The sequence below is a fragment of the Fusarium vanettenii genome (assembly GCF_000151355.1).
Source record: "Fusarium vanettenii 77-13-4 chromosome 1 genomic scaffold NECHAsca_1_chr1_3_0, whole genome shotgun sequence".
NCBI classification, from domain to species: Eukaryota; Fungi; Ascomycota; class Sordariomycetes; order Hypocreales; family Nectriaceae; genus Fusarium; species Fusarium vanettenii.
Window position 1 is genome coordinate 730,958 of NW_003315881.1, and position 26,193 is coordinate 757,150.

General features: G+C 55.3%; 7 protein-coding genes across 7 annotated transcripts; 4 read left to right on the plus strand and 3 right to left on the minus strand.

Moving 5' to 3' along the window:
• Positions 1-85: 85 nt before the first annotated feature.
• NECHADRAFT_89973 (uncharacterized protein) lies at positions 86-1,775 on the plus strand (the record flags this gene model as incomplete). The annotated part of the gene is made up of 2 exons (XM_003053390.1): positions 86-350; positions 409-1,775. 2 exons carry the CDS (start codon positions 86-88, stop codon positions 1,773-1,775), a joined length of 1,632 nt encoding a protein of 543 aa, XP_003053436.1.
• Positions 1,776-1,860: 85 nt separating this feature from the next.
• NECHADRAFT_103090 (uncharacterized protein) lies at positions 1,861-3,434 on the minus strand. Its single transcript, XM_003054113.1, has one exon. The coding sequence runs from the start codon at positions 3,395-3,397 to the stop codon at positions 2,132-2,134; it is 1,266 nt and encodes a 421-aa protein (XP_003054159.1). The 5' UTR covers positions 3,398-3,434; the 3' UTR covers positions 1,861-2,131.
• Positions 3,435-5,728: 2,294 nt separating this feature from the next.
• Positions 5,729-7,577, minus strand: NECHADRAFT_98722 (uncharacterized protein; the record flags this gene model as incomplete). Its single annotated transcript, XM_003054114.1, has 2 exons — positions 5,729-6,772; positions 6,825-7,577. 2 exons carry the CDS (start codon positions 7,575-7,577, stop codon positions 5,915-5,917), a joined length of 1,611 nt encoding a protein of 536 aa, XP_003054160.1. The 3' UTR covers positions 5,729-5,914.
• A 1,365-nt stretch (positions 7,578-8,942) lies between these two features.
• On the plus strand, positions 8,943-11,297 carry NECHADRAFT_103092 (uncharacterized protein; the record flags this gene model as incomplete). Its single annotated transcript, XM_003053391.1, has 2 exons — positions 8,943-9,011; positions 9,119-11,297. 2 exons carry the CDS (start codon positions 8,943-8,945, stop codon positions 10,526-10,528), a joined length of 1,479 nt encoding a protein of 492 aa, XP_003053437.1. The 3' UTR covers positions 10,529-11,297.
• A 302-nt stretch (positions 11,298-11,599) lies between these two features.
• On the minus strand, positions 11,600-12,615 carry NECHADRAFT_89977 (uncharacterized protein; the record flags this gene model as incomplete). Its single annotated transcript, XM_003054115.1, has 3 exons — positions 11,600-11,614; positions 11,645-12,548; positions 12,602-12,615. The coding sequence occupies 3 exons, from the start codon at positions 12,613-12,615 to the stop codon at positions 11,600-11,602; spliced, it is 933 nt and encodes a 310-aa protein (XP_003054161.1).
• Positions 12,616-13,112: 497 nt separating this feature from the next.
• On the plus strand, positions 13,113-15,345 carry NECHADRAFT_57284 (uncharacterized protein; the record flags this gene model as incomplete). The annotated part of the gene is made up of 2 exons (XM_003053392.1): positions 13,113-13,286; positions 13,347-15,345. The coding sequence occupies 2 exons, from the start codon at positions 13,113-13,115 to the stop codon at positions 15,102-15,104; spliced, it is 1,932 nt and encodes a 643-aa protein (XP_003053438.1). The 3' UTR covers positions 15,105-15,345.
• A 9,230-nt stretch (positions 15,346-24,575) lies between these two features.
• NECHADRAFT_74594 (uncharacterized protein) lies at positions 24,576-26,150 on the plus strand (the record flags this gene model as incomplete). The annotated part of the gene is made up of 3 exons (XM_003053393.1): positions 24,576-24,723; positions 24,804-25,373; positions 25,783-26,150. 3 exons carry the CDS (start codon positions 24,576-24,578, stop codon positions 26,148-26,150), a joined length of 1,086 nt encoding a protein of 361 aa, XP_003053439.1.
• Positions 26,151-26,193: the final 43 nt, after the last annotated feature.

Here is a 26,193-nt window from a genome sequence, read left to right on the forward strand (position 1 = left end):
GCACTGCGACTGCCGCTAGCCCCCTCCGTTCTCCTGTCGTCATTGCATCTCCTGTCTCTCCGCGAACCTCACCGACGCCTTCATCATGGATCAACTACCCCGAGAGCTCATCGACGCCATCCTCCAACAATGCGTATTCCTCGGCCCAAAGAACAAAGTCCTCTCGCTTCGCCTCGTCTGTCGCGTCTTTGATCAGATCCTCAAGCCCTTTGCCTGCCGAACACTCGACCTGGATTTCTCGCGCCTGAGCAGGACGAGCGGCGTGCAGCATCCACAGATGGATGCGCTCCAGACGGTCGGATATCACTGCAAGAGTCTCTACATTGACTTGATGGTCCTGCGAGATGATCGTAAGCTCATGCCGTCGTGTCCCTGGATGTGCAGTTGCTGACATGGATGATTGGCTAGTCGAAGTTGAGTTCCTTGATACAGTTTTCGCGCGGGTCCCGTCCATGACCGACTTCTGTCGAACGCTACACAAGAAGTACTGCATGAACGAGACGTCATTCACGGAAATAGACTACTACCGCACCGTGGAGGATATGCTCTTCTACTGCCGCGACGTCGACCGTCTTCGTCTCAACCTCCCCTTTCAGCTCGTCGGCCGCCACTGCAATGCCGCTACCATGATCCTGGCCAACACTCTCAAGGCGTTTGCTCAGCGACCCGAAGAGGACTCGGCCAAGCTCAATACCCTGGTCATAGAAAACGTGACTGATGTCGCGATCTGCCACCTGTGGATGAACCCAAGCGACGTCATGAACATCATCAGAGTATTGGAGGTGCTGGAACATCTCGTCCTGACATTGCGACGACACGAAAACGACCCGCAGCGCGTAGGACTATTTGGATCGTGCCTCTGGAACCTGGTTGAGAATGCGGAGGAGCTCAAGAGCCTGTGCTTGATAGGCATGGACCACGACGACCGACCTCCACGAGGATTGAAGCAGACCAAGTTCTGGCAGATGCCTGTCGAAGAGTGGCTTGCTAAATCGCTACCCGCTCCCTACATCATCCTCTCCAACTTGACATGTCTGGAGCTCAAGAGAGTTGAGGTCTGCCCAGAGGTTTTCCTTCGGACAGCAGAGAACTTTGGACCTACGCTTCAAGAACTATACCTGAACGAGGTATACCTCAAAGTCGAGCAGTCGAGGGATTGGAACGAGGACTCTAAGAAGGTCCTCTGGGTAGGAATGCCGAATCAGCGACCCGGAGAGGATTGCCATTGGATCGCCATGGCTTTGAGATGCGCTACACCACAGTTGAGGGTCTGTCGAGCATCTTTCCTGGCCTACGACCACTACCTCAGAGAGGACATGCCTACCCACCCCGAGTTTGACCTCATTGACCCCTGCGGTCTTGGCAGAAGCATCTCTCAGCGTTTTGTCGAGGTTGTCATGGGCATCCGCCAGCCCACGACAGCTACTAAGGATCCTGTCGAATATCTCCCTGCGGACGCTCACTTTGACAGTCTCTCGAATGATCTCCGAGTTCGAACCCGTGCACTTGGGGTGGTTGAATATGATGCAAATGCGTATCAGACGGCTGTTGCAAATCCGACGTCGGAGTGGCAGCGGAGCATCGACGGCGTCTTCCCCAACTGCAACTCGAATACACTCGACGAACTACACTACATCGCCGAGACAGCGTGTCAAGGCATGAACGAGATACACCAGCGGCGCAACGAGTGGTCTACCGAGAGCAGCATGGCCAACGAGTTCACTGAGAACCTTTTCAGCATCCCTGCGACAGACGAGCAGGAAGAAACGATTTGATGAGTCATAGTTCATACACACACAAATGATCGATCGCATGGAGTTACACGGTTGGCAAGTTCAAATACCTTGGCGCACTTATAGACGATTGTCAAGTTGAATGATAATATTAGGTAGCTTGCCATTATCAAGCACCAATACCAGAAATGATGCAAATCGCACCGTTTTTTTTTAACCCTTGTCGCTATATGAATGCCCGCTCTCTCTCTCTTAGGACTTTATTGAAAGTCCTTTATCACCCTCTTTTTTGGTTTCAATGCCTCATGGCATCTTCAAGCAAAAGAAAACAGATCTCATCAAATGTCGTCATAGCTCATCTAAAGAAGCAGAACTCCAGAAATACCGAGCACACACGCTTAGTGCCCGTTGGAACCGTTAACGCCGTTGACACCATTGGTCTTGGTCTCCGCGACAGCCTTGGTGAGGGCCTGCAGGACATCGTTCTTGAGATCCTGAGCGTCCTCGACACCGCAGCTGATGCGGACGAGGTCGTCAAAGATGCCCACCGCCTCACGCTGATCCCTGGGAATACCGGCGTGGGTCATGCTGCTGGGGACCTCGACCAGACTCTCGACACCACCCAGACTCTCGGCGAGTGTGAAGATCTTTGTCACCTGGCAGAAGCGCTCGGCGGCAGCGTGACCACCCTGGATGCGGAAGGAGAGCATACCACCGCCCATGCCGTCGCGGTGCTGCTTCTTGGCGATGTGTCGGTGAGGGTGAGAATCGAGGCCGGGGTAGTTGACGGCGATGACAAGGGGTGATGCCTCGAGAGCCGTGGCAACAGCGGTAGCGTTGTGGCTGGCCTCGCGAGCTCGCAGGTGCAGGGTCTTGAGACCGCGGTGGGCGAGCCAGCTGTCGAAAGCAGAGGGGACGGCGCCAATGGCGTTCTGGAGGAAGCCCAGACGGGCCTTGAGCTCGTCGCTGTTGAAGGCGGCAACACCCATGACGACATCGCTGTGACCGTTGATGTACTTTGTCACGCTGTGGACGACAATATCGGTGCCAAGGTCGAGAGGGTTCTGGACATAGGGGGAGAGGAAGGTGTTGTCAACGACAACGAGGACGCCGTGCTTGTGGGCCTCGGAGACGACGGCACGGATATCGACAAGGCGAAGAGTCGGGTTGCTGGGGCTCTCGATCCAGATCAAGCGGGTCTGGTCGGTGATGTGCTCGCTGATGTCGACCTCGATCTCAGGGGTAAAAGTGACCTTGACACCGTGGGCCTTGGCGACCTGGGTGAAGTATCGGTGGGTTCCGCCATAGACATCAGAGACAGAGATGACATGGCTGCCGGCAGCCAAGCTCTGGAGGATGGTGGCAGTGGTGGCAGAGCCAGATGAGAAGGCGAGGGCGTACTTGGCATGCTCAAGAGCGGCGACGGCGGCCTCAAAGTTGGTACGGTTGGGGTTGGCGGAGCGAGAGTACTCGTACTCGCCGACGGGCTTGCCAACGGCAGTCTGGGCAAAAGTGGTGGAGAGGGAGATGGGCTCGATGACGGCTCCGGTAGCGGGGTCGTGTGGGGAGCCGGCGTGGACGGCGAGGGTGCCGAAGGCGTGGACGGGGGACGGCGGGCGAGGCGGGGTGGCCACGGGGTCCGAGTTGAGAGGGATGGCGGACATGATGTTGTTGTTGGGAGGTGAGAGATGTATATCGGTTGAAGAGGAGAGGAGAGAAAGAGGTGAAGAGGCAGGAGGAATAGGAACAGGAACAGAGGGCTGAGTTGATGGACCGACTGTTATATATGAACTCGACAAGAGTGAGAGCGCCGAGGGCAAGTGGAGGAGGTAGCGGGGCTCAGAAGGAAAACTTGTATGGATTTGCTATGCCGTGTTTCCCCCCTTGTCGGGAATGGATATCAAGAAGCTTGAGGCCAAGAAGCAGCTTCTTAATGCGGTCAAGTCACGCCTTTCAAATTGCAACTCGGGGCGGCGGTTCCTTTGTTTTTTTCTCTCGGTTTGACGCGATCCCGGGTCGAGATGATGCGCAAAAGGCGGTTAACGGAGAGGGGTCCGAGTTCCAGAGGCACGGGTGGTCGTTTTGCTTCGTTTCGGGGAAAAGGTTTCAAATTCTTAAACCTTGACGATCACGTCAACGAGCACCCTTTTTTTCTTCTTCTTTCTTTTGCAGCAAGGGATTGAGCAGTAGTGCAGAAGAAGAAAAGAAAGATGACAATGCAGGTGTAGAGAAGAGAGAAAAAAGTAAAATTATTTGGCGACTCAGGCGCTGAAAAATGAGGTGCTGGTCCTATCGTCGGTTATCGGCTCTCGGTGTATCCAAGTACTTGAACAACCTTGGATGGTGGTGGTTGTATCGGATTACGGATCTGAGAAGGGAACTCAAGATTGTGGAATCATTTACCAAGGGTCTACGAGAGAGGGAAAAAAAAAACTAACTGGGTTATCATGTGTCTAAATAGTCGATTCATGTATGATTGATTACACAATTGAATCTATTATCTTCTTTATTGTTTCCATTCCTTACAATTTGTAAGTCGGGAAAAAAAAAAGAGGCTGATGACTCGGCGCCGAGCCAATGTCACCATCCGCGGCGCACCTCAACAAAGATCTCACCGTCCATTCGGGGTTCACTCCCCCTGCCTTTGCCTGCAGAGATTAGAGAGGTGAGGTACATGTAAGAGTACGGTCTGGACGGCTCGATGGCGCACCTTGATCAAAAGTCGTCATTCGTTGCTGGCGTCATGACCTGAGGGGGGTGCGGATTTAGGGAAAAACGGCCGAGGGAGGGAATTTATCCACCGTGAATGCTTCCGCCGTCAGGTGGGAAAATGGGCGACGGCGGTACCGGGTCCGTCTGCTCAATTCGACTCAATGACAAATGCAACTGGAATCTTGTAGCTGCTTATTTTTACAGTACACGCCAAGCAAACAGGGCTTGTACCGCCTCACCGTCCGTGCCGGGCACGAGTACATTCAAGTCTGATTGATTCCCCTCATCCAAAGGGTCCTTGCGGAACCAAACCTGAACACTGCGCGAATCTCATCCGTTTGGTGGCGGGCAGAAGCGGCTCATTCGGGCTAATGGTGGAGGGGGCGTGCATGTACCCTCAAGATACCTCCGAATGATGCATCTATCTTGTGTGCAAGAGGCGGATAGCCACGAGGGGAATGTTGGAGGAGAGAGAGAGCTGGACTTGCATTACTAAGATCGGCCTTGTTATGTAAGAACAAGGTAAATATGTATGCCAGCTGTGATCGGTGAGAGAAGCATTCGGCATGTACCATGCGTGTGACTCGTATCATGGACGATGGAAATCTACGTAGGACAGTTGAACCGCAACTCGGACACCAGGAGGAGGTTTCCATTGTAGCTCACGCCCTTGCGTAGCCCTACAACTGTGTTATCCTGCTACACTGACGTCTGCTGTAGATCTGCGAGTTTATTCTCGTCACAGCCTCAAAACACGCCCGAGCAGAAATTGGCTTTGAAATCATCGACGGCATGGGCGATACGGGCCTCCGCAAATAGAATCCACGAGCGACTTCCCGGTGCAGGGAATGTCATGGGTGTGAACAACCTCCGTCAGAGTGTGGGAGTACAAATAAGCCAGCATGATGAACAACGAGTCGTCTTTTTTACCACGTAGTATTTTTCTTTTCTTGCTGACTCCCCCCGCAAAACTCAGACGCCCGAGGTAGCTGCCAAAAAGGGAGCACCGGTTCCTTGCAGATCGATGTCGTGATTGCTCGTGTCGTCAAGGGAGAGGCGAGTCGCCGTCATAGTCTCGGGTCACCAGATCTGAAGGTGCTCGGCTTCCCGTAATGGATAAGTCGGAGGCCGGATGAATTCTAGAACAAACATGGCGGCTGGTCTATCTAAAATGAGATTGCTTTTTTATGAGGCCCTTATCACAGATTCAAGATGAGACATATGGAGCGAAGTCCAACGTTCCCCAGATTTGCTTGCACTCAGACATGATGCGATGCGATATTATGCGATGCGCCTTTGCTTGTTTGACGCCTTGATGCCTTATCCTCCTGCTTTTCTGCCTTATCCGAGAGTGAGTGTGGAAACTTGGGTCTGCGCGTGGAGCCCAACTGCACCCTTTTTCTTCATTTATTCGTCTACAACAATTCAGTCATAATTCATGCCCACTCTACGAGGCGAGGCTAGTTAGCTCAAGAGCCAAACTGCTTCACAATCTGAGCAACCTTGTTGGCAAGCTCGTCGGCCTCGGAGCGGGTGGCAGCCTCGGCGTACACACGGCATGCGTTCTCGGTGCCACTGGCGCGGGCAAAGGAACGGGCATTGGTGTACTTCCTAACACACTGGTCAATCTCATCCTGGGCACCGGCAGGCTGGCTGAGTTTGCGCTCGGCATCCGTGGTCTGGAAGAGGTCCTTGTTGCCGACCTCGACGCGGACGAGACGGTTGGGGAGGTCAGTGTAGGTCATGGCCCAATCCTTAAGAGTCCATCCCTTGTGAGCGAGAATGACCTCCACCATGAGCATGTCCGAGATGGCATCGCCGACCGTCTGGTTGATGAGGTCGCTGACAGCCGCCAGCGTCTCAAGGGCATCCTTCTGCGCAGGCGACTGGGGCTCTGTCTCACGGAAAGCGCGGATGGCCTCCTGGGAAAAGACAACGGTGCCGTGGCCGTTAGCCTCAAAGTAGACGCCGACGTCGAACTGGCAGGCGACGTGGTGCAGGTGCTTCACACCAGTGGGAGTGCAGACCACAGGGAGCTGGAGGTGCTTCTCAATGTAGTTGGTGCTGGCACCGTTGGCGTAGGCGGTCTGGACGACGCCGATGCGGAGGTCATCGGCGAGACCAGCAGAGCGGACGAGGTCGCCGATGAAGGAGGCGTTGAGGGACGAGATGCGGTCGCCGTCGAGCATGAAGAAGCCCGTGTCAGGGTCAATCCAGTAGTAGATCAGACGGTCGGCATCACCATCGAGGGAGCAGCATCGGACACCAGGGACAGGCTTGGGGCTGGGAGGAGCTCGCTGCTTGGTCTTGACGTAGTCGGCACCGGCCTGAAACGTTGTTAGCGATTGTGATCTATACCCGAGTTGAAGCCAGACTTACATCAAGGTTGAGAACCTCAGGGCGGAGCACATCGTCATTGACGACCTTGATGTCGATCACGTCGTCGGGAAAGACCTTGAGTAGCTCCGTAAGCTTGGGGCCTCCGACGCCATTGGCGCAGTCGACAATGAGCTGGCCCTGGGGCTTCTTGCCGCGAAGAGCGCGAACAAAGGCCTCGGTGAGCTTCTCGTAGTAACCAGCCTCGCTGACCTTTCCGTAGGCCTTGGGAGTGCCTTCGGTGTTGACGCAGCGGGTCAGGTAGTGAAGCTGGGGGGTGGTGAGGATCTTGTAGTCGGTGTACTCGGTCGAGGTGGCCTCGAAGGCATCGGCGAGGGCAGCGACGAGGGAGTGACCCGAGGGACGAGTATCACGACCGTAGACGACGCGACCAGGGGCAGAGAGATCGATCTTGAGCTGCTCAGCGAGAGCCTTGTAGGTGTCGAGGAGCTCCTGGTCGGAGGGGCAGTTGACAAGGCGGGTAGCGTAGGCTTCCCACTCCTGCTCAAGCATCTCGCCCATGGGGTCGACAATCTTGACACCGTTGTCAACGGCCGGGTTGTGGCTGGCGGTGATCATAACGCCAATGGCCTGGCCATTGAGCTTCCGGCTGCGCAGGCCCGACAGGAGACCGACACGGAAGGCGACGCCATCGAGAAGGTCAGCCTTCATGCGGAACCCCGCAGTGCCATACTTGTAAGTATGGTTGGGCACAATAGGGTGCTTCTCAGAAGCAGCGATGATCTTGCCGTCCATTCTACGGAGATAGGTCTTGCGTAGATAGGAAGGTAAAAGGAGGTGAATGAATCGAGAGCTGAGGTGTGAGAAAGGTGAGAAGAAGAGGACACAGCTTACGATGGATTCAGCGTGGTATGGAGCCTCTCGAGCCTGCTCGATGGAGTGCTACACAGTAAGCTCGAGATGACCAGGACCTCAAGGTGGGGGTGCAGAGAGAAAGGATCGGAACAACAATGGACCCGGCGGCGTAACAGATTTGGAGAGATGCCTCCTTCTGATTGGATGTTTCGAGTCGTCCAAACAGAGAGACCTCATGATACGATTCGGACCACGCAATATCCGACAAAGGGATGGAACGCCTCAATGTGGGAGGGGAGAGTCCAGTTTCACGTCGATTGTCCTCGTGGCAATTGTCGTCCATCCATCCACACATCTCATCCAATCGCTACAACTCCATTGTGTGCAATTGCCGTCCTCTGGGCAGCAGGGACCCGGTGCTCGAGGGTCCCTTGAGCTGTCATGTCATGGTTTGAGGAGCCGCCCGTGGGCCACCCCCGGACGGCCTGCGCATTGTTGGCGTGCAATATATCCGACATTCTTTTTTGCTATTCCCTTTGTTTCTCTCTCTCTGATGCTCTGATACTCAACACTTCTGGTCGGCCCGGTCTCCCGCCTGCTGCTCCCATCAGTCCACCTGGCCGTCTACGTGGTTAACGCAGACCCGGACACACAAGGGCTTACAAGGGCACAAGCAGTACCAGCATCAATTTACTGCTCCACATGGATGCTCCGGCGCCGAAGTCGTCAACATTATGGACACCGACTCGTCCGTTCTGCGTTGCGAGTACCCCTGCTGTGGCAGTGCAGCCTCTCTCCCATTCGCTCCCTCACTGGCTGCCCTGCCGACCGCCCCTCCATGCACTGCGCAGCGCATCCCCATCCCATCCCCATCCCATCCCCATCCATGCGTACCATCCTCAACTTGTAATCCATCTTTACCAGTGCCAACACCCGATCTCCCCCTTCACCGCAGCTCGCTCAGCTCAGCAGCGCACGCAGGCAGAAACAACCGTGCTCAACCACGCCTTCTCGCCTACGACGCTTTTTCTCTCTCTCTCTCTTTTGTCTCGACCTTTTTTATTTGAGTGCGTGCGCGTCATGGAACTCTCACTTGAATAATTTCAACACACAATTGCTTCCTCCCCTTTCACCTCAGCTAACCGCACCCGAGGCCTCCTGCCTCTGCGGCCATGCTGCGACTGAGTTCACCATCCAGGGTCCAGTCCGTGTATACAAGTTGTTTCCTGAGAGATAGGTGACGACACGTGAAAATCTCGTCTCCCTTACCCCCCTTTGAACTCGTCCGCTTCAACATAGTCAACCATGCCGCCTCGTCGCTCTCACAAAAAGTCTCGCGCGGGCTGTCGCAGGTGCAAGAATAGGAAGATCAAGGTATGGCGCCGACTCTTGGACTCATGCTTATCCCTCAAACCTCCAGTATCCATCCGGGCTCCGCTTGTTTACATCTGGGCTGACATCAAACTCTTGTGCCGGAATAGTGCGATGAAGTCCACCCACGATGCGGCAACTGCGCCAAACATGGCGTCCCCTGCGACTTCAGTAATCCCGATGTCCTCGAACAGCTCACTGCTGCGACTCCCACTGTGAGCGCTGAGAACAGCATCGGCGCTCCAACTCCTTCGCCTTCGGCAACAATCAACGCTCCCAGGACTCCTTTGACGCGTCCACGTGCCCCCTCAAGTCCGGTCAGGGTTCCAAGGCCAAACCCTTCTCCTCCAACTTCTGTCTACTCGCAACCGTCAATAAGCTCGGTAACATCGGATCCAAACCATGGCGACAGAATGCTCGAGTTGCGCCTCATGCACCACTATACAAACGTCACGTCAAAAACCCTCCTGACCAACTCCCCTGCCGCCGAGGATATCTGGCAGCGTGCTGTGCCTCAGATGGCATTCTCTGGCAATGGCAAGACCTATCTCGCCGACGCCATTCTCTCCGTCGCTGCACTTCACCTGCGCTCCATGGCCCCTGACGACAAGTGCTTGGTGCGCGCCTCACACGCCTACTCAGCATCCTCCCTTTCCGCCTACTGCGCATCGCTGGAAGCTGGCATCACCGCCGACAATGCCGAAGCACTCTTCCTTACTGCGACTCTCATCGCCTTTCAAGCAAGTGCTTCTCGCCTCTTCATTAAGGACGACGGAGATACCGACCCTAGTGATTCAATAAGCAGATATACGCCTCCCCTTTCCTGGTTCCATGCCTTCCAGGGCGTCAAAACTGTGGTCGCAAATTCCTGGCAGTGGATTTGCCACAGCGATATCGTCAAGGTGGTGATCGATTCTCAGCCAAGTTTCCAGCTCAACCTAAATCCGCGCTCACCCGATTCTTACTTTGGACATATGCTTGAAGGGCTGGCAGATGAGCTCATGAACGAAGACCCGCGCTACGTTGCTGCTACCACTCAGGCATACTCGCATGCCGTCAGCGTCCTCAACTGGGCTCATAAGAACTACCACGCAGCTGCCGCGCTGGCTTTTCCCGCAACAGTTTCGAGGAGATATGTCGATCTGGTGGATGCCAAGCGGCCACGAGCCCTCGCCATACTTGCCTGCTTCTTTGCCCTTCTAAAAAGAATGGACAATGTCTGGTGGCTACAAGATGTGTCTCGGAGAGAGGTGATGGGCCTGGTGGGCCTATTCGAACCTGGTTCCAAGTGGTGGCGCCATCTCGAATGGCCCATTCGTATTGCTCTGCTTGACGGCAGCACAATACCGCAGGACATCTGGGGCACCGAGTTGGAGGAGCAGGCTCCGGATCAGTCAGGGGTTGTTGGCTCCATGGTGCAGCACATCGAACTTTTTGCCGGGATGCTGAACCAATCACACGTGCAGCCTCCTATTCCAATCCCAGACGAGGATCTTATCGTGCCCGACTCCCCGGACTGAGGGGTGGACTCATGCTCACGAGGCCAAGACAGGGGCTCTGGGGACTGAAGCTGGTCTTGAGCCCCGTCCAGCAGATCAGATCGGCAGTCTTGCAACATATTTTCTTTTAATCATGAGCGCAGCGGATACTGTTCTGGGCGGCCTACCCAGGCTTCAACTCTGGTGGGAGCCGACGGAAAATCTTCAAATTCAACGTTTTTACGACTCACGGCTATCTATTCTTTCGTTTATATACACCCGGATTATGCCCTAGATGGGGATACTGGTGCATAGGTTTGGAGTTTTATCAGAATCCTGAACGAGGGGGTGTACGGTACCTGGGTCATGGCCTTTCTTGGGGTCATATCCCTCTTCGTCTGGGAACGGATACCGCTCCAGGCTGGAGTTCGAAAATCCTCCTAATCAGGTGCGGTGAAGGCGTTTTTCTGGTACGTCAGGACGAGGATGCTTCCTCTATCGAGAGAGACTTAGTGCGTTAGCATTAGGTCAACCTCATGGAGTAAGTTGGGCTTTAAGGCTGAGAGGCCTAGGTCACAGCTCATCATCTCATCGTCCTCATAATGACCTCTACGAGCTTCCAGGCGAGTCCGAGGTCTCGCCATGGAACAGCTCTTTACTCGGGACACTGGGGCGAACATATTTATGTATATGCCTATAGACGGAGACGGATCCCATACCCATCGTCGAGTCATGTCATATAGCACGTTACTAGACGAGATACCATGGACATAATGCATAGTACTTTTATGGGCTTGCTGGCCCTTTTCAGCATCGTCTTGGGCCCACAAGATGAAATGTCTTGATAGCTTACTCTTGTTACTTTATTGTACTACAATTGCCAAGCAAGGACTTGCTGTCAGCGGAACAGGCACGCAAGATATTGGAAATGTCGGACAACAATATGTTGAATCGCCGAAAGACATGATCTTTGTGTCGTCGCAACTAGATGATAGATACAAGAGACAAGAATAGTAATGACGAGTTGTCGCTCGTGCATAATAAATCGATACGGCCTTCCTAAGTAGGACCTTTTCCCAGACGCCCAACTCCGAGCCCGCAATGCCGCACCATCTATTGCTTTATCCTCTTGGCATCCTCCTCATCCTCCTCGACTACATCCCGTTCCTCCTCCTCCTTCTCCTTGCGGCTGCGCTTCAGACCCTTCATTTTGCGGAGCTGCAGCTCGCTCAGATCCTGCTTGCCCAGGTGCACGCGACCAATCTTGTCACCCATGGCGTCGGTCGTGATGTTCTTCTTGGTGCGCTCCTCGAGGCCGCGGGGCTTCTTCATGGCCTCCTTGAGCATCGACTCATCAGCCTCACGGATACGACCAACGCGGAAATCCATGCGAGGACCAATCTCCTCGACCTCGACGCGCGGCAGGCGCTGACCGCTTCGCTTGGTGCTGATGGTGTAGACACGCAGGTGGATGGCAGGCTTGGCGTCACCTTCACCAGTGCTCTCCTCGGCGCTGATGGAGACGATGTACTGAAGACCTTCGACGTCAATCTTGTCGCTGGGCTCGCCCTTGAAGAAGTCGATAAACATGCTCTTTGCGAGGGTGAACTCGTTGGAGACGGGGCTCTCAAAGGCGGTGCCGGCAAACAGCAGCATGGGGCGCAGTCCGATGGCGAACTTTTTCGTCTTGAACTGGGAGATGGTACGGAAGCTCTCGGGGTCGAGGTAGAGCTCGAGCATGTCGAGGGTCTTGTACCCAAAGGTGCGGACAAAGGTCAGGGTGTGCGGGCGCTTCTTCTGGCTGCTGCCAAAGAGGAGCAGACTTGCGTCGTTCTTCTCCGAGAAGAACTCGAGCGACGTGGCGTCGTCGAAGGGGTGGATGGGGTTCTTCTTGGTGAACTTTTTTGCCAGCGGCTGGCGCATCTGGTGCAGGTCGTTGAGGGCGTCCTGGACAATCTGCGAGCACGTCGTTCCGCGGAGGAAGAGGCATGTCTTGGGGTTCTCGTTGACCTTGGACTCGCGCTTCTCGAGGGCCCGCTTGGAGCGGGCATTGCGGGGTTTGCTGGAGGAGTGAATTAGCTTGCGAGATACTTAAGAGGGTGCGATTGAGCGTACACTTGACGGAGCATCTTGAAGTGTTGTGGCGAAAGATGTCCTGCTATAATGAGACTTTCTGTGAGGAGGTTGGCTGGCTGCGATGTCTCGCGGAACGGGACAAGAAAAAAAATATCCTTATCGATAAGGCTGCTCCAGCTGCTCACCGGAGCGGTCCTTCCCAACTTCGGTGAAATCAACCTGCGCCTGCCGCTTGCCCGATTTGGGCAATACTTTCCCCCGCAGTCACGTGCGATGCCGAAGGGACCTTTTTCCATGCTGATCGGCCTGTCTTTCCGAACACGGCATCCGGCGGAGCCTCGGCATTTTCCCCGCGAAACGGTGCCACCTTCTCCAGGCCCAAGACTTCGATCAACTTCGATTTGTAAACGACCCAACCTGCATCGACGTCTCCCCCTCCGCGCATATCAGGAGCATCGTCGCCAACCGTCTCCATCGATTCTTTCATCGCGTATCCTTCCTCCCCGATTCGTCCGAACCACCGAAACCAATTCTATATATCGCCAGAGCCATGTCGTTCCTGAGCGGTGGTGCCGAGTGCTCTTCCTCTGCGAACCCCCTCAGCCAGCTTCACAAGCACACACAAAATGACAGAACCCTTCAGCAAGACCGGCTCGTCGGTCGAGGCCCCGGCGGTCAATTAAATGGGTTCAGAAGCCAGAGCGCAAACGCTCCTCAAGACGAGGTATGCCCTCGAAAAGGGCCAATGGACGAATTACTAATGCACATATCCTTGGTATGATAGATGATGAATGGCTTCCTCAACCAGGGCCCCAGCCTCCAGCAAGAGTTTCCTATGCAGCCAGGTCAAATGCCGCTTGGCGCAGCCCAGAGCCACATGCGCGCCAACTCAGCATCGCCAACTTGGGCACCCGACTTCAATGGCCAGGCTGCCATGGAGTCGGCCTTCCAGCCACCACCCGCCGCAGCAGCACACTTCAACACTGACGAGTTTGCCCGTTTCCAGCAGCTAAACGGACAAAGTTCTTCCTCAAGAGCGAGTCCCATGCAGAGCAACGTTCCAAATCAGATGAACCAACAACGACCCATGATGAGCGGCATGATGAACCGACCCATGGGTTATCAACCCATGTTTCAGCCCATGTACCAGAACCAACAGCCTATGCATCAACAACCCCAGCAGGACGTCAAGGGCAAGGGCCGCCTCGTAGAGCTCGACGATCACAAGTGGGAGGAGCAGTTCGCCGAGATGGAGCTTCAGGACAAGGGCAAGGAGAAGGAACAAGAGGAAGCGACCGCCGCAGAGCGGGAGCTCAATGAAATGGACAAGGGCTTGACGTCCGAAACTAATGAGTTCGGTGACTTTGAATCCATTTGGAAAGGAATCCAAGCTGAGACCGCTGCCAATAGATCCATGGTCAACGACGAGATGTTCGACCAATTCGATACCGAGTGGAGCAACAACATGATGCCCGACTTCGAGGGCATGGGCGACTGGGGGCGCCTCGGTGATCCGGCCGTTGAGAACTACCTATTCGAGGAGGACAACTTCTTCCGCGACGAGAAGAACGCTTTCGAGGAGGGCGTGCGCATCATGAAGGAGGGCGGCAACCTCTCGCTGGCCGCTCTGGCTTTCGAAGCCGCCGTCCAGCAGAACGCCAGCCATACCGAGGCGTGGGTGTATCTAGGAACGGCCCAGGCGCAGAACGAAAAGGAGACGGCGGCAATCCGGGCACTTGAGCATGCCCTCAAGCTCGACCCCAACAACCTGGCAGCCCTGATGGGTCTCGCCGTATCGTACACCAACGAGGGCTACGATAGCACAGCATATCGTACCCTCGAGCGGTGGTTGTCAGTTAAGTATCCCAATATCTTGGACCCCAAGGACTTGCACCCCCCTGCCGAGATGGGCTTCACGGATCGACAGCAGCTACACGACAAGGTGACGAACCTGTTCATCAAGGCAGCACAGCTGAGCCCTGACGGAGAGCATATGGACCCTGATGTGCAAGTCGGCCTGGGTGTCCTCTTCTATGGCGCAGAGGATTATGACAAGGCCGTTGACTGCTTCCAGTCAGCTCTCCACTCCTCGGAACTTGGCAGCTCGAACCAGCAGGAGCAGCTTCACCTCCTCTGGAACCGACTGGGTGCTACGCTCGCCAACAGTGGACGGTCCGAGGAGGCCATCGCAGCATATCAGGAAGCATTGGCTATCGCTCCCAACTTTGTGCGTGCTCGTTACAACCTAGGTGTCAGCTGTATCAACATTCACTGCCACCACGAGGCCGCCTGTCACTTCCTGGCGGCCCTGGAGATGCACAAGGCCATTGAGAAGTCTGGCCGCAGCAAGGCCTACGAGATCCTGGGCGACAATGCTGGCAACGTCGATGAGACACTCGACCGCATGTCGGCGCAGAACAGGAGCAGCACTCTGTACGACACGCTCCGCCGTGTCTTTACCCAGATGGGCCGCAGGGATCTGGCCGAGAAGACAGTTGCCGGTGTAGATCCGGACGTCTTCCGACCAGAGTTTGAGTTCTAAGGCTAGAGCGGATATTTGAGATCAAAGAGGAGTGTGTCCATGTTAAAGAGGATGTTGCTTTGGGTTAACTATTGACTTGAGATGTATTGTTGGGACTTTGCTTGTATCGAATCAGGCTGGGATGTGACATATGAGGGACATACATGACCTTGCAGGTCATTGACGAATATATTATGCAACGTGGAGACCATTGTCTCTGGCAGCGGCGCCTGTTACGGGTAACTTGATGTGTTTCCCCTCGAATGTCGGCTTCGTGTCTCCATGTTGTCTCCCTCGGAAACTTGTCTCCAAGTTTCTACATCTCCGTAATTACCTGTGACTAGTAATTAGTTCTCGGTCAACTAGTTAGGCATCGACATGAGTGAGCCCCTCATAGCACGTCCGAGGCGACAATAAGCGTTGTATGATCGAGTCAGTTGTAAATAAGCATCGACACGGAGAAGGAGTCAAACGGCTAGCGTACCCCGAAGCCTCCCGGGTATAGGTTATTGTCTTCCACCGAGACTAAGGGACACACCAACAGCTTCTTTGCTCTAGTGATTCGGGAAATGTTACCCGATACCTGTCGCTCTCGGACGAGAGCTTAATAATGTCTGTATCACTGCTGACCGACTATGCATCGCGAGTCAGTTGCTGAGACGAGAGGCTTGCAGATTGAATCCCTGGCTCCTCGACCACAGTCAAGAGGGTGTCATGGCGCAACGCAATTCCCTCGTTATTCCCTGCAAGCTCGGGCGGCTTTCTCTTATTTCTTTCCCCTCCCCGCTAGTTAGCTGCCTCGGCAGTAAGCAGACGCAGAGTCTCGCCGTCCACCTTGGGACGGCACTTGTACGCCGTGCTTGGAGGACAAGGAGCTTCCCGTAGCGGATGATCTCTTGCACATCTCGTCAAGGCATCCATCCTTGGCCAGCCCTAGGCCCGTTTCCTACCGCGACGTGCGCCATCGCCAGAGGGGACGCATGTCTCGCAATAGAGGCCCATCCCATGCGGGCGCTATAGAAACTGGATGGTCTCGCGGGAAAGTGAACACTGGGCCTCGCTTGAGAGCACAATACCCCTCTCTCTTCCCCCCTCGGATGTGGAGTAATGGGGCTGAAGAGACGCAAGGGGAGAGGGAGACGAGGCGAGTGAAAAGCAACAAACAGGACGGAAAGCAGCTGGGAAAAGTAAAGTGAGTGAGACAACAGAGCGGAACAGCGAGGCTAGGGCTAGGTTGTGATATTGCGGCATCGTTTGAGTGAGATCACAATCATCTCAGGCACTTGGCTGGTTTGATTGGACCTGATCAAACTTGCCAGAGACAATCTGGTGTACCACGGGATGGATTGCATCCTCCCAAACCAGGCTAGATGCATAATGTTGCTTTGTTGGAACGGTGAGTGCCGTCCCCATCGTCGATGCTGGTGGTGTATGGAGTACAGTACAAGGTAGGTACCGAACACATACACTCGAGAGGGTGTCGTGACGTCTCCCAGGAGCGCGCATCCGTGTCTGCTCGAAGCCATCTTCACCAGATACAGTAGGTACTGTACAGTACTGTAACCAGACCCCTCGGTGGCATATCTAGACGCTTCAAGTTTCGATTGAGTTTGGTTGACGGCGATCCCCCAACGGCCGGGTCCTCGGGTCGGCCAAAACTTCAAAAAGTCGAACCTGACGGCTATACAGAAGAGGGATAAGAGAGCACCATCAAGACATCTTGACGCCATGAGGGGAACAAGGTGGATAGAAACAGACGGCTCTCCGAGGCATGCTGGTGGAGACGGAGGGCGTTGAGCTAGTCATCTTGGGGCCAGGGGGGCTTGGCTTGCTTCCCAAGTGCTTGATTGAGTGGCGGATATGATGCTGACTAGCCCATCGCGTAAACTGTCCATGAAAGTCCGGGGTAGGAAGGATACTGTGCTGCGAGCACGATCGACATCGTTCTCGTGCTGTGTCGTTGATTCATGCTCGCTCGGTGACTAGAACTGCCGCCCGTCGGTTAAGCAAGAGAAGGAAACACATACCTTTCGTGGGCGGGTATATCGAATTTATCAAGCTTGCCCTGCTGGGAGATCTTGCTCATGACGATAGACCATCGAGTCCTCTTGTCTCGGCGGCTTGTGTCAAAGACTCGGTCCGCCTTGAGACAGTAGCCATATACTGATCCCCTTGCCCCGCGACATATCTTTGCCTTGACCAAAGCAGTCTAGAGATGCCGTTCTTTCGATGAGACATCTCTCCACAGCAGGCTAGCTAACTGACGGCCAGCCTGCAGCATGGTAAGTATCCCTTCAGCACCGTAGACAGTCCATTCTTCACCATGCCTTTTGTCTCCCGAAACCTGTCGGGCCTCGCGCCTTCATTAATTCTCTGCGGCTGTTCCATAGCATCACCACTGGAAGATTCCATCCCGTTTCTTCAACGGACGCCAAGTCAAAGCAAGCTCGAGACCTCGCCGTGGTGAAATCCTGTTGAAATCTTTCAGTACGTGCCTGCCTCGGGCTAGCCCTTAAGGTACGCCTTTCACCCAAGCCCGGGTGAGCTTCCGAGTGCGAGTCCACTCACAGATCAGGCATCCCGAGCATCTGGATCCAAGAGACCATTCCACCCTTCACACTCGGGGAACCGTGCGTCAGTACTGTACTGTACATACCCTCTACTTCGCCTTCCGTAAACGAATAGACGTGATAGTCGTTGACCAGGGTGTATTGCTTCAACAAAAAGAGAGTTTGTACGGGCAGCCGGCTCCCCGCTGTGGATGAGGGTTGCTGAGCGAGATTGGTGGAATCCGAAGTCCCCCTCTTCTGATGGAGACAAACAGGAGGTACTTTGTGCAACCGTGGAAAGCTGAGCACGCTCCAGATCTCGAGTCTCTTGTCCCGCAGGATCGAGAAAGGGCCATCTGCCTGGGCGCCTGGGCTTCCAGCCATCCCGTCCTTCCCTGTCCGGTTCTGGCGAGGTTGTACCCACCACCGTGTCAGTGCGCAGCGCCAATTTGATGCCAAGGTGATGAGTAGCAAGTCCAACACATGATGAACATGGAAATAGCACGGCGGAGGACCCAGACCCGTCGACGTGCTGCCTGGATCACTACCCGAGCGGACAAATCGTTTGTTACGTTGGGAACGCAATGTATAGCCAACAACAAGCGAGGCTGTGTGTAAGAACGCAAGTTTGTGCTGCTGTTGTGCGAGTTGCCTGGTTTCACGAGCGGTGTATGCACTGTGACAGCATTGGTAGTAGTGCAACATGGTGAAGTGACACGACGCCTCAAGATATGGGCCCTAGTAGACGCGACCAGACCCATGATTGCCAGGGCTGGCCGGTTCAACCTCGAATACCGATGCAGGAATCATGGAACGAGATTAGGAAAGGCTTGGCTGGATCTGTCGCGTCTTGTTGACGGGGCAAATCTGGAAGATGGCGCCGAGCAGCGCTGCGGATTGGAGATATCCATGGTAGGATAAAACGAACAACGGCTATGGACTCGACAATGCCTTGCTGGGCGGTGCTTTGTCGAATCGTATCCTGGTGACAATGCGCCGCTCTGCGCTAGTTTCAGTGAAATATCTGGTGGCTTGCTCAACAGCTCGAATCATCACTCTCCCTGACGACAGCGATTAACGAGTCATCCCTAATGCGCGTGTCTGCTGAAATCCCACATGACAAGTCGAATTTCGAGACATGAGGGTCGCCATCTCCCGCTTCAGCTCATCTGGCATGATGAGGGACTGCTCGACAGAAGGGCCGAGGATTGGCAAACACGGGTGCATGTCGATCACTCATGCCATGGCCAATGTATCGGTCTCGAAGGACCAGCAATGCAAGCGTAGCTGTCAACCATGGAGATGGTGGCATTTGTAAACCACCCTATGAAACATGCTCCTGGGACCTTCGTAATTGTCGTCCTCCCCAGGCTTGGTAGGCCTCGTATGGGTTACCGAATGAGAGAAACCGCCAAGGTTGTTGCTCTTGGAAAACTGCGGGTTGCGAGTCTCACACAGACCCCAGCTTCAGGAAACCACGGCCAAAGTTTGAGGTCAGCAAAATCTAGAATAGGGCTGAGAGGCTTGTGAAGTCAAAAGGAAGGCCGATTCGATTCCTGGACCTACAGACAAGATGGTGAATTTGAGTGTCTATGAACCCAACCAGCTTGAGCTTGAGCTTGGAGCTTGGTTGTTGGTCTAGTTGAGCTTCGTGGTGTTGTCCTACGGGGGTAGAAGGATCGAGTATGTACCGGAAGTTTGGACAGGCTGTCTCATCTGATATGATAGACGGGTGATTGATTGATGGGACAGCAAGGCAAGGGTGAAGATATCGCCGTAAGGGGTGTGTGAGACTCGCAAGTTGGGCCAAGGCATGGCGGATAGCTGATTGCCCGAGCCAGTGGCTCAACCGATGGGTCCGTCATCGAGACAAGCCGGGGAGAAGCCGTAATGGAGCCGGAGTGGGTAGCGCTGTCGGGTCATGGAGAGAAGGGGATGTTTCTCCCGCTTTTTGTGCAAGCAATGCTCATGCAACAGCGATCTAACCGCTCCTTTGGCGAGGCTCGGGTTGCACAGAGCAAACGCACGGGTGTGTGGGGGGCGACCCATGCTGCGCTTTCAGATATATTCGGCGGGTGCTAATGGCGGGAGCCGGAGGAAAACTATCATGGTCAGCTTGGGATCCATGTACAGAGTAGTGGTCACCATGCCATACCATACCCGCGTTTCTTGAGCACCCTCCTGTTTCGGCATGACTGCTCGAGTGAGGTTTGACTGGCTGTCACCTCATCACCACGTGGAAAGGGAATTTGTTGCTTCTCCACCGGCAGTTATGGAGGCTGAGATGCAGGGGCTCGCTGAACGATGTGCCCTCCATGCATATCAGGTTAAAAGTGTTGGAATTCGCAACAAAGCTCATTGCGCTTGGACGTAAATCGCACCGCTGCTGTACGGAAACCCATTTTCAGACACCCAACCACGGGCCATCTGAAAGAGGCGCCGATCGCCGATGGGAGCGCGCTTGGGTGGTGTTAGTCGAGAGAGAGGTAATGAGGATCCCCGGGAAGAATCCCCCGTCGGGACAAGTCAGGCACATGGGTCCAAGGGTTTGGGGCCGGCGTGAAAAGCACGCGAGGGGTTTCTTGTCGTGGGATTGCTAGAAGCGCCAACTGGCTCTTTACCAGTGTGAGCGAGGAGGTTGGGTTGGACAGGCTTGCTGCCACCGCGTGGGCGGCACGACGACAAGATCGCTGGAGGCTGTTCTGATGCTCAGAGTTTGCACCATGTCTCGGCACAGTTGGCTGCCATGCATGATCAGCCAGGCGGTTTGGCGTCGAAGAGAAATTCAGGGGTTGCTATGCGGATATTCTGATGAATGTTTGTTGGAAATTGTGCAAAAAGCAAGCTGCCCACGGCCGTAAGAGCGACTCTCGCCATGTTATTCTCTGGTTGATAACCAATTGGGCTATCAGCGGTAGGACGACTGGCGAGATACGATACAGGGGGTCGAGACATTGTCTCGGCGGAAAGACAACTGAATCTCTTGCATCCTCTTTTGCTGGGGGATGTTGGGGAGATGGATCTAAGTTGTGAATGGCTAGGTATTGGTATTGAGAGGAGATCTTGGATGGACTGTTGTCCAGAGTGAGATTGCGACTCAGGGGTCGCTCTTGCTATGAACGTCAAGAGATAAATGCGCACTGTAAAACAGAGCGACAAGTTTGTGCCATGTACAGTGTCAATCCGAGTTTTCGGAAAGAGATGCACATCGCATTGTGCAAGGACTCAGAGAGAAGGAGCGGCGTGGATTAATTAGTTCAACCTCGTGCTTGTCGGCCGATCTCATCAATCGCCAGACCGTTTTTCTGTTTGAGTGTTTTCTTTTTCCAAATTGTTTGCTTTGGCCTGGCCCTGTTTCCTCTCTTTTCTTGTCCCTCTGCTTCGTCTGGCCACCTCAGCACACCCACATAAAGCCTTGAAGGGTATCCTTGTCACCGAGACGGCTTGGCCCATCGAGATTGACGCCCTCCCTGGTCGTGCCGGTCACCAGGGCGGCTAGATCTTTTGCTTGCGCTTCCTCCATCCGCGTCCGCGCACGTGTCGGGGAGCAGGAAAAGTCAAAGGTTACCGACGCTGAGTTGACGCAAGCAGCAAAGATTGACCATGACTGAAGCCTGCACAGGCAGAGTCTCCCTTGCACAACCTACATAGTGCTGTTTCAAGCTGATAGTGGGCAGCAGCTGAATAGATGGCTTTGGCAAGAAATCAGGTACGACACCACGCTGCGAGCAACAAGTGTACGGCGACAGCCATCTTGAGGTATCCTTCAGGTATCGAGTACCTCGGTGCTGCCACATGGCAGCTCACGAACACCGCGCGGCACCTGTACCTTTGCACATGCCAACGACATCTTACATGAGATGAGGGCGGGATGGAGACAGTACGTACTCTGCAGGCAAACGAAGGAACCAATTGCTTCGCGGCGCTATCCTCTCGACAAGATGCGCCTCACGTGGCGGCGGAAGATCGCGCATGTGGTGCTGGGTTGTTTAGTCGCTCCGCCCATCGCTCATCAAACAACGGGGGTCGAGCCAAGCGAAGGTTCCAGCTGGGGTGCGCCGGGGGGAAAAGACTGGGGGTGAGACGGAAGGAGGAACAAAGCTTCACCAAACGAGCCAGTCCGGCACAAGACGAAGGGCATGGGTCCCTAGACAATTCTTGGACCTCGCGGCATGGGCCCCCAAGTCCATGCTTTTTGATGGGGCCATGGATGCGCTAGTCGACGACGCACGAGGTGCCCCGGCTCGGTGCAAGCCACACACCCACACGTTTTCCAGTCCCGTTTCTTGGGCTGACGAGCATCCATCTCAGCATCCATTGCACAGCGCACCCCGGAAATCGTCCACGCACGCAGTGCAAACAGACAGGACAGCACACGAACTTCCCGAGGTCTAGGGATCCTAGCTTGCTCGACCACAAGCTCCAGCAACCCGCAGGCACTGGCCTCGTGGTGGCCCGACAGGATGTTGCCAGTTGTTGGGAACATGGGCTTTGAAGAGTTTTCACTTTCTATTGTCTTGTCCTTCGATTTGCTGGATCTTGCTTTCAGTCGCCCATCGTCCCATCTCTGAAGGTGACTGCGTTGGAATGGTCCATGTCTATTCCTCCGCGGCAACGTGTCGACATCAAGAACGTGCCTCATCTTGACCATCTGTACTGTACCGGGCCTTTGGCGACCACAGCCGAAAGGTGGCATGTGGGTGACGGCATCCCGCGTGGTAGGTAGTTTGGCAGGCTATTAGTGAGCTGCCTACTGTACTGCGATGCCTCTAACTGGGCGGCTATCTATATGCTGACGTACAAGGCAAGACAAGACTGATCATGTCGCCACCCTTGCGGTTTCGATGAACAAACCACCTTTGAGATTGTCCCAAGTCAAGGGAATAACTTCACTCCGCAAGATGTACAGTAGGTGACAAGTGGTCTGTAACTAGCTGGCTTGCTTACTGCAGGCAGTATTGCACAGACATCATCGAGCCTGCTCCTCGGTCCGTTGCATGCAAACAATTGCAGATTTCCCCTCTTTCGCAGAGGTTCCCGTCTGAGCGGCTGGACGAAGGGAATAATAACAGGGTCTGAGCTGCATCTTTTCACTAATGTATCCGGTCATGTCTTCCGACCGGGACTACCATATGTCTCTCAGTGCAGCGTTTCGGAGATTCAGCCTTGGCATTGAGATGAGCATGATGCCAGAACCCGCCCATCGCCACTCTTCCTGGGCCGGGCATCATGTCGTCCGAGGCAGCGACCTTGGCCGGAAGCAGAGACCAGCTGCGTATCGCACTGTACTTGAGGCTGGCTGAGGTCAGAAGAGGCCAATACGGCGCCTTGATGGTGCCCCCTTCCGTCTTCTGCCCGGTGGGAGCGCCTCCACGATTTGCGTCCAATGCTCTCCGCACCTCCACGTCTTGAAGGCCGTGGCAGAACAAGGTTTTCGGGGGGAGCCAGAGGGGAATGAACAAGGTGGAGGGTGGCTTCACAGACCGTGGGACCGCACCCCCTAGTAGTCTATCAGTCGCTGAAGCTGGCGACACTCCCAGGAATAGCGTGCTGCCGGTCGGGGGTATTGAGTCGTGGCCGGGTACTTTGACACATGGAGCCGTATCCCTGTGGGGGCTACGAGAAAGATAGGTATACGATACGGGCCGAGTCCCTCATGGCTGCGTTTCAGGGCTGCGTTTGGACCGCCGTTCAGGGCACTTGGTCGCCCGTGTGAACCCTCAGATGCGCCTATCCTTGGACTCGCGCCGAGTTTCGGGTACTGCAGACGGGGGTATTTCAGCTGAAGGTTTCTCGCGCCAGTAGCGGTTGCTTGTCGACCCCAGGTACTTGTGGCTGCGAGTCCACGCGCGCGGACCACGCATTCGAGTGCACTATGACCAGCAGGGACCGCCCCCCCGGGCACGGCATGGGCGGGAACCTGAAGTGATGCTGTACTTGGCCACGCTATCACAGGTACCTCGAGTACAGGACACAGGGGGTACACATTGAGCACAGCACAGCGCAGCACAGCGCAGCACAGCGCAGCACGGCGAAGCACTTCACCTCACCTTCTGGAGAGGCCAGTTGCTGAGGACAGAGTCCACTGGGGAGTCTGGCTGCCCGCGGCCGCCCGCTGCACAGGCCCTAGCTCCCCTGCGGCTTCCACTGGGGGTTTGGCATCGCGCACTGGCAGCCAGCGTGGGCTCAAATGACGGGACCTTGACGATACCACCATGGTCGCTGCTCTCAGGTACCACACACATGTCTCTCCCAAGTCTCTCTGTCATTCATCAGTCCCGTCCTGCCCATCCTCGATCCATCCCATCCCATCCCTCCCCATCTCTTCTCTCTGCGGGTGGCCCAAGACCAGACAAGACGGGACCCCTCCCAACCACTCGCTCACTCGCACCGCACACTCTCCCTCTCTCGAGGTGGCTCTTTTCTCACGTTCTCCCACAAGTCACACCCACACCCATGCTCAAGTCCCTAGGTCTCCTCCTCCTCCCCTTCCTCGCCCGCCTCCGTCACCTTCACTAGGGTCCGTCTCGTGTGCAATTTTCCTTTTCCTTTCCTCACAATCCGCCATTACTACTACGCATCCTTTCGCCGGCTGCTGTCACCATCATCGTATTTCGACCCTGTCCTGGGGCTCTTGCGCTGATACGCCTGGCTCTCATCTTAAAATCGCCGCCCTGTCGCGCTCCTCTCCCCGAATACCAGTTCTCAGCTCTCGACAATCGCCTCGCTGCACCGCCGCTACCTGCTCGCCTCCTCCGTACGGCTTCGGTCTCGCCGTGCCTGCGACGAACCGATCCCCCCATTTTATTCAGGAGACAACCCTTGGATTTTCTGGCGACCTGATTGACCCTGTCTTCTACGCGACCCATTCGAGTATCGGCCTGCCGTATTCATTCCAAGCTGGCGTTGGCCTTGTTATTCCCGTCCTCAATCTCGGCCAGCCATGGATGCCCATAGCCAGCAACGCCCACCGGCTCCCAAGTCAGCCGGACTCACCAACATCCTTAACAGCGAGCACGCATCAGCTTCCGCTCCCAACGGCCCTCCGCATATGCGAGATTCGGGCTTCTACTCAAATGCAGACGCCTCCAGTAAGCGTACGCTGCTCGTCGTTGTTTGCGCCAATGGCCCAGCTCCTTTACTGACCCGACTCGTCTAGACACATCTGCAGCCTCGTTCAACGTCAACGGTCTGAGCCCAAGCGGCTCTGGCTATCAATCGTCATCGCAGGACAAGACTCCGTCGCCGATCGCCTCCAACATGGTTCCTCATGCGCTCGTATCGCCCTCAACGACCAACATGAGTGTCGCTGCCATGGTATCCCCCAGCACACCTGGCAACCTCGACCCGCGTCGGGACCGGCCCACCTCGATCGAGTCCAACGGGACTGGCCCTGTGATGGGCGAGACGCTGGCTCCGGGAATGGGTGGCTTGCGACGGGAAAGCGTGGATAGCCGCATTAATCAGGGCTTCAGTGACATGCGACTTGGCAATTCTCCCTATACATCCAACAACCCTTCAACCACATCCATCCAGAACACCCTTCACACGCAGCGGAACCCACATCACCTTTCCGTTCATCGCATCTCGAACGGTTACCAGCCCAGCGCAGATCGAAACCCCGAGTCCAAGACGATCAAGACTGCACCCGCGATTACTGGTCCCGCGACAGGGCATATCGCCCGAGCGGCAGAGCCTACCAAAGGCCAAGCCTGGGCTTTCCCAGAGGAAGAAATCCAACGTGTCGGCGCTCCCCCGTACAATGATTCAAGGCGAAGCAGCATCACCGAGTCGGTCGCCAGCAGCCAATTCACAACCGAGTCGCGCCTACCGTCCGGCCAGCGACGATTGAATGATGGCGATTTCTCACGCATGTCCAACGCCTCGGATTTCCTTCCAGTCCACCACCACTCGATGCAGCACAAACAACTTAGCGATCTCCAAGCAGAGGAAGGCAATGGACCCACCGGCTCCCAGCCCTACAGCAGAACCCCTGAGCTCAGAGTCAGCCACAAGCTGGCGGAACGAAAGAGGAGGACGGAAATGAAGGAGCTGTTCGATCAGCTCCGGGATCTAATGCCACAAGAGCGCGGCTCCAAAGCATCCAAGTGGGAAATCTTGACAAAGGGTGAGTATTTCGTATTTGCTAGCTTTCAGGGATAGGGGCGCTAACACGGCGGCAGCCATCGCCGAGCACCAGAGACTCAACGATCACAACCGACTTTTGCAGTCACACTACAACACAGCAATGGCAGACAACGAAATTCTGCGTCGAGAGCTCAACGCTCTGCGGATGGAGGGAGTGCAACTACGGGGAGATATCAACACATCCTCGGGTCACCCTCCTCCACCCCCGCCCGCGGCACCTCACTCTGGACCATACCCTTCTGACCCCTACGCCAGTTCGACACGGCCGGAGCTGCCGCCTATCCGTTCGCTCAACAACGGACCAGACTCGATGACGGGGGTTCAGTACGATACCCCCCGTGTCAATGGTTACCGCCAGGAGAGGTACTGAGCCAAGTGACTGTACTGCACTTGGCTGATGAACCACTCATGCC